Source organism: Bubalus bubalis, chromosome 2 (genome assembly GCF_019923935.1).
Source record: "Bubalus bubalis isolate 160015118507 breed Murrah chromosome 2, NDDB_SH_1, whole genome shotgun sequence".
NCBI classification, from domain to species: Eukaryota; Metazoa; Chordata; class Mammalia; order Artiodactyla; family Bovidae; genus Bubalus; species Bubalus bubalis.
The window spans coordinates 131684584-131696765 of NC_059158.1; the positions used below are offsets into that span (position 1 = coordinate 131684584).

Sequence of the window (12182 nt, forward strand, 5' to 3'; positions counted from 1 at the left end):
TTACCACACTTAAGAATGTGTTCCAATATCAAATGGCAGAGTTCAACAATGCAAAACCGCAATTACTTTGCACCAATCTAATACTTATCTATGTTTTAATGTTGGAATGCTACTATATGGAAATACTCTGTAATATTTTAACCAGTTCCCTTATTGTTGGATATAACTTTTCTTATTTTAAAATGTTAACATAAGTGTCTATTTTTTCAAACTATTTTCAGGTTGGTCTTCCTGCAAAATCTGGAGTTGCTGGAGGCATTCTTTTAGTTGTCCCCAATGTCATGGGCATGATGTGCTGGTCTCCTCCTCTGGACAAGATGGGCAACAGTGTTAAGGGAATTCACTTCTGTCATGTAAGCATATTTTCTTAATGAAAATAATGAAAATCATATAAGTTAAGCCATCTGATGGTTCTACTTTATTACTCATTTCCATAGTTTGACTGTTTGCATTCTCACTGCCAGTCTGTCAGTTACTCAATAGCCATGTTAGTGTTTGCAAAGGAACTTTAAATTGCCTCTACCAGACAGCTCCCATATAATCATCCTCACAAATTACAAATTTGTTTGATGCTTAAGTTTTAATTTCATGGTTGTAATTAGTTTTCAGTTTCTAAAAGATCAGCAAAAGACATTAAACTTGGAGAAGTCATTTAAACCTCACCATAAGTGAAAGATTGAGTCTTTTTTTTTTCTTTTTTAAGGAAATAAGTACTGCAATTTAAAATTACTACTACTGTTAAGTAGTTCAGTATCTATCTTCTGGTTTTATTTACATTTACTAATTCCTAGAGTCTGCACTGAGTATCTTAATTTTTTCTGCAGATCTTCCCTTTTAAAATACCAGTTTATTTTTCAGTTTTTTTAATATTTTACAAAAACTAGAGAATGACATTGGATTCCTTATAGATTAAAATACATTGTAACCATAGTATTTCTTTATATTTTGTGGTGCTATAGTTACTTGATAGAATAATTACTTCATGTGGCCTATTATTATAATGCCCATTTTACAGAAAATGAAAGTTACACATTTTGAGTGCCTGAGCCTTAGGATTATGGTAGTAAATTTTCAAATACCTATAGTCCATGTCTTCTCATATTGACTTCAGTCTTCTTGATACATCATGCAGCTTTATTAACATGCAGTGGTACTTTCTTTGAGATAGTAGTTAAGTTGAACAGTATTAGTGAAATTTGTTAAAATATGGAAAAACAATAGCCATTGACTAAGCCAGTTTCTTATAATACCTGTTTTGTTTAATTACAGGATCTTGTTTCTCTGTGTAATTTCCATAACTATGATAATTTGAGACACTTTGCTAAAAAACTTGATCCTCGAAGAGAAGGTGGTGATCAGAGGGTAAGCAAAATTCTTATTTAGGTTATTATGTAACTTTTTTTGAGAGAGAAAATGAGGTTCACCAGTTTAAATAAAACTTACTTTAATTGTTAGTGGCCTCATATTTTTACTAATAACAAATGAGCAATGTTGAATTGTTGACGTTATCATCCTGGACATACATACTATATATTAGTTTTATTTAAATTGAAACTGGTTAGCCTAGGAGCAGAGTTTTCTCCCCATTTTTCTGCTGTTTTAGCAGTATTTTTAAGAATTGACTGTTAAAAGGAAACATATTGGAAAGTGCTGCATGCTATAAAGAGAAAACCTATTTTTGCTCTTAATATTTGTCAGTTATAGTCTCAAAGTGAAGTTTATCTTTATGTGGATGGATATATAAGTGGAAAGGGGTTATAGTATTAGTGATAGACCTTACAGAGCTTCATAGTAAGTTTTATGTGTCACTATAGATGAAGTATTTTTCTACAGAAAGTGTTTAATGCAGTGTTCTGACACTGTTATTTTAAAGTGATATTTGTTTTTTATCAGTGTGTTTGACTTCATATTTTTGCACATATATACTCCTTTTTAAAGGAGTCAGGACTTAATTTCAGGAACAAGATTTTGTTTTTGTCTTTGTTGTTGTTTACTGCATTAAGGGACTTGTTTTGAATTTAAATTCCTTTGTATCCCAAGTGGAAATGTTTAGAATAAAATTACCTAACTAGACTTGAAGCTAATATGTGCGAAGCACTTATAAGTAGAAAAAAATTTTAACACATACTAAGTAAATTTTCCTATGAATTATGCAAAGCTGACAAAAATAGAAACTTCCATGGGCGTCAACATGAGTAACATGGAGCAAAACATCAGATGGTGGTGGGTGAAAATGCTAACAGATTTTAATAACATTCATCATTGAAAAATACCATTTTATAGCTTGGACCTTTCTTCACTCAAGTGCACTAATAAATTATGTATGTTGCTTGAACAACTAGCATTCCTTTGGACCATTGGACTATGAAAGTCTCCAACAAGAACTTGCTTTAAAAGAGACAGTATGGAAAAAAGTGTCACCTGAGTCAAATGAGGACATCTCTACAACTGTAGTATATAGAATGGAAAGTCTGGGAGAGAAAAGCTAAAGAAATGGGTTCTAGTTTCAGAATGTTCTTCATTTAACCTTTCAAACATCTTTAGTTTTTTTTGCATACTATATTTATTGAGTTTTTTGTGCTTTCAACCTTGGGTGCTGGAGCCATAAAGCTTTTTTTTTTTTTTTTTAAGTCTTTGTGTAAAGTTAATAGATTAAAAAGTGGATTTGTCAGTCTTTTAAAAAGTACAAATAAAGCAGATTTACTTTTTTTTTTAATGAAAGGAAAAATTTCTTTAAATTTTTTCTTGGTGTAATTAAAATTTTAACTATATGTAGTCAAATAATCCCATTTTAAAATAATAACAGAAATTTGTAATTTCTTGGTTCTGAAACCCACACATTGAACTCATAAATTTCATCACATTTTTTTATTTTCCAGTTTTAAAATTGACATGGTGTCTCCAGTAGCAATACAAAGTATTTCTGTGCTAAATACAAAAATAAAAACATAATTATAATTTCCAAATTATTTAATATAGCAGCAGATAGATTTGCTTTGCTTTTTTTTTTGGCTTTAAATTTTTTTAAATTTATTTAAAATTTTATAAAACACTTTAAAATATCTTTGCTTTTTCACTTTCAACTCCTTTGTTCTGTCAGAATTGTTATGTACAGGAGTGTCTTATGTTACTAAAGCATTCCAGCCAAAGAATTTCCGATGTAAGATAATGACATGTTTCACTGTTAAAAACCCATAATGGTTACTCAGAAGGAGCAGCAGTGACTGCCTTCCAAGTGAAATGTTTACCTGAACAGTTTTATTTTCATATTACCCACATAACTTTTTCTGTGTTATATTTAAGTGTGAATGGTGAATTTTGGTTTTTAGCTTTTGATAATTATAATAATTTCACAAATGCTAATGAACTTTGCAATAAATTATAATTACATCTCATAAAGCTTGTTTTATTTGAAAGTAGTTAGGAAATGAATTCAGTATGAAGGTAGTAAGTATGCTACTAAAATACCTGTTAGATTTTAATCCTTTTGTTCAGTTATAATAATGCAATATTGAGAATCAAAACTTGTTTTTAAGAGGACTATAGGTTCAACACAGCCTAAATTTGAAATAATTCACAATGTTTAAAGTCTGTCTTGACAAAGTAATTGTAAAGTTTTGTAGGATCCTATTCATACTTCTTCCTTCCTCCATATACCTCTCTATTTCTCCCCACAGTTCCCAAGAGCTTCAAGATTTTGGAGGGACAGGGATGGAGTCAGAAGGAGAACTTGATAGTTTCTTAGTATCATGGCATACATGTGGTATAGGGTAAAGTCTAAAATAGTAATTACAGTGTAGCAAAAATTATTTTCCTAGATGGTTTAGATGCAAGTGCAAACACAGATGTAGAAAGTCTTGATTATATGAGTTTGGGAACTATGATATTAGGAAAAGAAGTTCTCTTCCAAACTTGTTTAAAAGCCTTTTGGCCCAACTGAAGTATTAAACATATTTAAAAAATAGTTATGCAGTAAGTTTTAGAGGATATTAGCCAAGGATTTTATGGCTAATTGTTCCTCTGATGTACAGATGCATATCCTAACTGGATGTTTCTGGTTTGGCCATTTACATGAGAGTGATGTGTCTGTTCTCTCCATACATTTATACCTTAACTCTGCTATACCTTTGAACAGTGTGATTCATATTAATATACAGAACTATTTGTGGTTAGGGGACTGAATGTCTTTAATTGGTAGTTTCCCAAAAAAAGGCTCCCCTCTCCCACGCTCTGTAATTGTTATATTTTACTGTTTCATTTGGAGGTGGGTTTTACTTTATAAAATGAAAATTTCATGTTTCATATTGTATCCACATTTGTACAGATTTCAAAATGATGTTAATTTGTGTCATTTACTATGTTGATAAGGCTTAAATACACACTAGTGGAGAAGGGTTTTCTAAGCTACTCATCCTGTTAAAGTGAGCATCCAGAAGTTTTTGTAGGAAGGTATAAATGGAAGAAGAAAGATATTGTGAATAGGTCCTCAAACTTTACTTTAAAAAAAAAAGAGGAAAATCTTTGCCAGATTTAAAAACATTATTTTGATTCTTTCAGTATTTTATACCTTTTCAAATAAAGTTATTGAAAAGTACCCAGTATTGTTGAATTTAATGTTTTATGCCATTACTGATTCTTGATATTCAAGCATTTTGAAGTTAGCATATTTGTTTTTCTTTTTTTTCCATCATTAACATTTCATTTGAAATGCATATCCTTTCTGAAATACTTTATTTTTAGCATAAATGTTGTGCATTTTATCTTAGTGTTTGGATTAATCCATTTGTGTTATTTAGCTTTCTTTTATTTGCTTTGTATATTAATGTACCTTTTATTTTCCAGTATGCCTACTTTTTGTATTGTACAATAAATTTATTTTAAGCTGATTTTATTGTTTTTTTTTTTTATAAAAGCAACTCCAGTATTTTAAGTATAACAAATGGAATTTTAACTTTAAAAGTCATGCTTTATGAAGATATAATAAAAATGCTTTATAATTTTAGTTAATTCTGAGACTTCTGTGAAGAGAAACTATAGAAATACTCAAAGGCTTCATTTGATTCTCTCTTTTTTTAATGTAGTATAGTGTTGGTGGGTTTTTTCTTATTTTCGGGGAGGATGTTTTTCAATTGGTTGTATTAGAAGTATTGAATAAAGACTTTTTTCCTAATTTTTTTTTTTTGTTGTTTTTCCACTTAACGACTTAGGGAAAAAAGCTCTCCTCCATTTACAGATTCTATTTTCTGAGCAAGAACATCACTGATTCACTATGTAATTGTTGCTTTATCAGTTGTCCAGAATAGGAGAAATGTTGCTAAAATCAGAGTAGTATTGCGTTAGAATAGAATTGTAAGCCTCAGTAGAATTTATATTTAGTAGAAAAACTGTAAAACTGAAATTCACCTTAACTACTTTTTAAGAAATTTAATTTTCAGAAGGAACTTAGTATAGTTCTACAGCATGGTCCAAATTATAATGTTATGTGCATTGTAGGTCAAATACAGTACTTTAAGTTTTTGTTTGAAGAAATTTTCCATTCACATCCAGAGAAACATCCCAAATATATTGGTGAAGTTTTTAAAACTGTTTGAAGGGAAAATACTGTTGTTTATAGAAATTTCTATTTATCTGTGGGATTTTTTTCCATACTGTTCTTTTGGGACTAATAAATAGGGAGTTCCAGTGTCATGATACATTCAGTTTGTAAGTTTGTGATCACTAGCTTTTAAAGATACATTTGGGGTTGTTTTGTTGTTGTTTTTAGTCCCTTTGAAACAGGCAACTCAGAGAGCTTGGTCTGAAAGTGTAGTTTCATAGGCATGCATGTGTGTGGAAAGAACCACTGAATATATACTGATATTGTCAGTCTGTATCATGATAATTTATATAAATGTATGTGTATGTGTATATAATAGATATCTATGTATTTATGTCTTTATCCATCCATTTATATTCTGAAAACCAGTACCAGTTATTTATACACAGTATGTCCTGTATAAATGGTTCATCGATCTAGGTTTTGTTGTAGAAGAACTTTGAATTTTTGCTGACCCAGACCTTATAAAATATAGCATATTTTACTTGTTTCAGTTTACCTTTAAAGATATGTGGTTTCTGTTTTGCTCCCATTCACTATTAGCACTGTTAGAGAGGAGAATAATGATATTGGAGAACTCCACAAAAGGGAAAGCAAGAACATCAGATTTCCTGTGGAAGCTGACTTTAGTTTCCAAAATTATTATATGGAAGGATTGTATACAACTTAAATAATGGACTTCTTAGTTACAACAGTTTACTCTATGGAATAACTTTATTCCAAAACTTGTGCACATTTTTTAGTTTTTTAACGAATAACATGCTTTCTATTCAGTTCTTCCTTTACCATTTTATATTAAGTGTAATATTTAATTAAAACCAGATGAAGTGGAGGTAGAGCTTGTTATGATTCATCGTGGCCCATCCCTCAGATTTTTACTCAGATTTTTTCAGAGTAGACTTTTGTCCATTCACTGTCATGTAGTTCAAAGCCAAAATTATGCATGAACATAGATTCAAGTATATCAAGTTCAACCACTTTTATTTTAAATTGTAACACAGTTACATTTGCTTTCTACACTGTTTAGAAATGGAAGGAATTTAATCCTTTTTTCCCTCTCTGTGCCCTAGTTGTAGTTTATTAATGTGAATAGCATGCAGTACACATTGAAGAAGTTTAGGAATATACTGAACTTCCCTGCTGGCTCAGATGGTTAAAGAATCCACCTGCAATGTGGGAAGCCTGGGTTTGATCCCTGGCCTGGGAAGATTCCCTTGAGAAGAGAAGGGCAGGAATTAACACTGTCTTAGTCTGGAATTCTTAAAAATACTGTAAATCTAGGACAAAATTATCTAGTATAAAACAGAGCTCGCAAAACTTGATTTTTTTTTAGAGTCCTTAAATAGTAATAGAAAAGGTACTTACTTAAAAAAAAATACTAAGTAGACTGATGGAAGTCTTTATTTAATGAATTGATTCTCTTCCTGTAGTTTTAAAATGTTCCTTTCTAAATTTATGTTTTATGAGCATATGAAAGGAAGTTTAAGGTTGATTAGTTTACCTTATTTTAGATTGTTATCCTAGTAATTTTAATAAGTTGTAGCTATGGAGATTTTTAAGATATGTAAAGATGTAAAACCAGTGTTGATCAAAACTTTTATAATGGTTTCCTAATCCATTTATCTTTAATTAAAATGAATAGACTACTAATTAGCACTTGGCACATTGCATTTTTGGTATTTGGGGCATAATATACAAAACACTTCTTGTTGGGAACTGTTACATTTGGTTACATTAAAAAAAAAATGAACAAGTAATGATCCTTGATTCCAAGTACTTTGATGAACTTGTAAGCAGTCCAGCATGGAGGCTCAAAGGAAAGAGTAATGAAATGACAAATTCTGGCAGTTGATCTCATAATGTTGGTATTATTATTAGACTTTAAATTTCGTTTACTAATTTGGAAGTATTTTAGTTACAATCTCAGTGGTAAAGGACAATTTTGGTATACTTAAGTCAAATTTTAATATCTGAGGATCTTATTTTTCTGGACATAGTATTATCAAAAAATAATGATTTTTATTTCATCAAGTAAAACCTTGCTAAAATATTTTCAATCCTAATGTCTCAGCTGGTTGAAATTACCTGTTTGGAAGGCTTAGCTTTTAAAAGGAAAAATTCTTACCTGAAACAGTTTTAAATTTCTATTTATTATATTTCTGGAGATTTTTTATATAGTGAAAATCTCTCCTGCCTAACAATTCTACTTGAAACTCTTAGTTATAATTTTAATTCATATCCTATAAATAGCTGAAGAATTTCTTTTATTTTTAAAATACAGTTCAGCTGTTCTAGGTCTTTGTTCTTTCATTTACTGTAGTCTTGTAATTTATTAGAATCACATGGTTGAGCTGGAAAGGACTCTTGAAGGTTATCTACCACAAACTCCCATTCCTCCCAACCCGCTTTTCCAGGTAGCACCTTGCTTTCTCAATTAGCACATTTACTCCCCCCACCTTCTTTGATAGGGTTGGTTTATTTTATGTATTTTGGGACAGCCTTTTATTTGTTGGTTATTTTTATCTTGTGTGTGTGTGCACGCACATGCACACTAAATCGCTTCAGTCGTGTCTGACTCTTTGTGACCCTGTGGACTGTAGCCCACCAGGCTCCTCTGTTCATGGAATTCTCCAGGTATAATTGGCAGTACTGGTTAATAAGATTGTACGTTATTTGGCAAACTAATCATCCCATCATTGTTTATTAAAACTAATTGTATTTTTCTAATATATAGTTATATGCCACATTTATAAAGACTAATAAAGCTAGAAATGTATGTCACAAGTATACAGTAGTTCTACAAATAAATCATGACCCCAGAATCTTTGAAAGAAACTAAAAGGGTAACAGAAATGTGACTCTAAAAATAAATATTGCACCCTTGGCTTTTTAAAATAAATTGCTTTGAGATTAGGCTAAATATATAAGTAAAAGAGATTTTCAAGTACCGAAAAGGTTATTGGAGTTCCAAAAATATGTTTTATGGAAAATTTTTTTTTTCCAGTTAGCCTTTCCCAGCACATACTGTGCAAAATACCTAGCTAGTTCCATTGCTTCTGCTTTAGATATTTGGTTCTTTGAGTGGCTTCAGAAAAAGGTTCCGTAGTTGCCTGTTACTTTATTGTGTGTATTATCCTCGGTATCAGTATACTTTATAGTTCTGGGATTTTTTTTTTTTTTATGAAGGAGATATATATTGCTGTTCTTGAAATGCATTAATTTTTTAAAGAGTTGACTTAAATGTTAAAACTTTACTATTATTCGTTAAAAAAAAAAAAAAACAAAAAACTACTGTTTCTTCTCAAAATTTAAACTTGTCTAGGAAACTCTTCTCCCCCCAAGTTTGTATAAATGAGAACCTGAACTTTTAAGAAATTGACTCATTCAGTATAAGCTTGTTTTTATTGAATGCTTACTTTTACATTTTATCTATTAAATTAGAATGATGCTGAAATACTAGCATTAGTTACACAGATATAACTATTCATGTTTGGGTATTCCATTGTAAGATCCAAATTAAAATCATGATTTTTGGTCTCTTTGTTAAACTTTTCCTTAGCTTCAAATGACGAGTTTTCATTATTTTGTGTGTGCCTTTCATAAATCATCGATAAGGATCACTACAATTCCTCCTTTGAGGGGATAACATAAAACTTAAGTCTTTTATCCATTAAGGGGGATTAATGATGGATAGAATTATATCAATTATTAATTTAATTACATCCAAGGTCTGTTTTGTTTTTTCTTGTAGACTTCAAAATTAAAGAATCCTAATTGAAAAACTCAAAATCTGTTCATCTTGAGTATTGTTTCTTTTTCATCCTTTCCTAACAATAACTCATTTTGGGCTTAAAATGAAATAACTTTAAAAATTATATCAGAGTTGCTCATAAAATGGGCTTTCATTTTCAAACCTTCATATTGCTGGTAGGTTAATTTCCAAATCATTACATGTTGTTAACATTTGTCACTCTTATTTTCTTTAAAATGTTATTTTTTTAAATTCACAATTGATCAAGTATGAACTTATCAATATGATGTAACTTGTTGGTAATTTATTTTACAATTGACTTTGAATACATGCATCTGTGGATCCATGAACTAAATAATATTTTCTGCTTTGAATTGAAATGAATACATGTTACAGTTTCTGCAGAATGGAACTTTATTGACATCCTTTGAAGTTGTAGGACAAATGATTTTGTTAAAATTCTTTTCACTAATACCATTAACCCACTTAATCATACCAATAAAATATTTGTGCCTAATGTTTCCTCTTTTTACCTGAAAGAGAAACTTCAGAGAACAGTTTTCATGAGGCAGGAAGTAGAGCTTAACTTTCTATGACCTGTTTTTGAAGTGTTTCAACTAAAGCATGCTATTACAATAGTCATTGTATGACATTTTTTATTTTTCACCTAAAGGAGAAACAAGGGAGAAAAAACTAATTGCAGTGTTTTTAGCCAAGTAATAAAAACTGAAGAAGCTTTCATTTTTGTCTCTGTTGTGCAATTTTATTTTATATCCACCGTATATATCTGCCACAGAACCATCACTGTTATTTATTTTGTATCCCTTAGATTGTTGGACTTTGTACTGTAATGATCTGCTTGCTTTCATGTTAGTATAGATTTAATGTGTGTGTAGGGCCTTTTGGATGTAGAGCTGCTATTGTTTGCATACTGTGTTTTGTAGTTTTTGCTATGCAAAAGTTCTTACTGCCATTGTGAGGCTTAGAATTTTGTGTTAGTTAAGAACTTGGGATCTTCTGCAGAAGTTTTTGATAATTGAAACTTTTGGTTTACCTAGCATTTTTTTCACTTAAAAAACATCAGTGAGTGCTGGGCAGTTAGTTGGGCATACAATTTAAATGGATAGCCTGATGTGATATCCTATGGGCATGAATTTTGAGTCTTGATTTGCTTTTCTTTTCATATTTACACACACATTGTTCAGGCAGTATGTTAGGTGTTACAGATGCTGCTGTAAGAGGCAAGGTTCTTCTCCCTATGATGATCACAATCTGTAGAAGCAGGGAGGCTGCCTCCATTCTATAACTCTAGGATTGACTGTGGAGTTTTCTGTGCTATATATGAGCAAGCACATTAAACATCACTGGCATCTGAATATCCTTGAGCCCTCAAACAAACTTCTAGAACATTTCAGATTTTCAGTTTTATCCATTGTAAGTTTGGCTCATGTACAAAGAAAAAAATAAAATAGCCAACGTTTTGATGTCACTGTCAGCTTTTTTTCAGTAAGTAATGATTATAGATGTTGACTTGTCTATAAATAATGCCAAATGAGTTTGACATACAATTTTAAGGCTCAAGTCTAACGTAGGTAAAGGAGATTTTTGTGTATTGACTCAGTCTACCACTTATTTTCTAGTATTCTTTAAAAATCTCAAATATTTTCAATTTAATCAGTTAATAAAATTCACCCTTCAAATCCTGACATCCATTTAAAAATACGATAATCTGTTAACCCACTCCTACCAAATAGATGACTAAATGTAAGCATAAGAGTCTAAACACATGAATTTTTTTAAAGTTCACTTTAAAACCATCTCATTAAGCTTCTTGTTGACTGTATATGTTCAGCAGAATATGTCACTAGGAGAAAGGACTGGTTTCGACTATGAAGTAATTCCCTTTGTTCCTTCTGATCAGAAAACTGCAATAGCTATCTTTATTAAGTTGCTGGCTACAATGCACAAAAGCGAACAGGTTTTACAGGACTTGGGGCCAAATCTAGTGACCATGTTGTAATTAATTTTGCCCTAGACAGCTGCTTTTGTAGAGATGCAATGAAAAGAGAGAAAGGCGGGTACTACCAGAGAAGTTTGAAAGTGTTTTACAGATAACATACAAAATAGGTGCAGAAATTTATTCTTTTATTCATTTGCCTTCATGCAGTAATTATGGAGCAGCCACTACAAGCCAGGAATTGTTTTGTGTTCTGGGCAAGATCACAAGACACAATCTTATAGACCATATATACCAGGAGTTGGTATAGCAAAAAACAGCCTAGATAAGTAATTGCATAAGGTAATTTCAAATAGTGTTGTATCTACAAAAAAGAACGTATGTCACTGTTCTGTCTTAATAATTTGAAAATCTCAAACTTTGTTAAGCAAGCAGTCCCCCAGAAAGCTAAATAACTTCAGTCTGCTTCATTGCATTGTTAATTGTTGAATGAAGTAAAAACCTGACTCACCTGGATATCTGGGAGTTAATGACCACCTGGACCACTTGACTTATTCATAGACAGCTTTTATTTTTTTAGAATGTTAAAAACAAATTTTTAAGTACAGTAAGCAATAAAGAACTTCTTTAAGAAGTGATACTGTGATAATAGCCCATTTGCAATATTTCTACCTGATTCTGATAGACTCATTTTTTGTTCTACAAGTTGGTTTGGGGTCTCAAACACAATGTTTTAAAATTTTGTGTCATATTTTTGAAAAAACATAACCAGATGTATATACAGTTGATCTTTAACAACACAGGGATAAGGGGCCCTGATCTCCCATGCTGTTGAAAATCCACATACAGCTTTACAGTAGACCTTCTGTGCCCTTGGT

At 31.0% G+C, this 12182-nt stretch overlaps 1 protein-coding gene across 4 annotated transcripts in view; it reads left to right on the forward strand.

The window, feature by feature from the left end:
* GLS (glutaminase) overlaps nucleotides 1–12182 on the forward strand; it is an 87905-nt gene that overhangs the window by 51724 nt on the left and 23999 nt on the right. For 2 of the 4 annotated variants that reach the window (XM_006046515.4, XM_025277738.3), the window contains 2 exons: nucleotides 222–353; nucleotides 1270–1362. In XM_006046515.4, the coding sequence (XP_006046577.1) occupies nucleotides 222–353; nucleotides 1270–1362 (225 nt within the window). Of the gene's footprint in view, nucleotides 1–221; nucleotides 354–1269; nucleotides 1363–2283; nucleotides 4887–12182 lie in introns of those variants that run through there. The other 2 variants (XM_025277734.3, XM_006046516.4) reach the window with 2 other exon arrangements.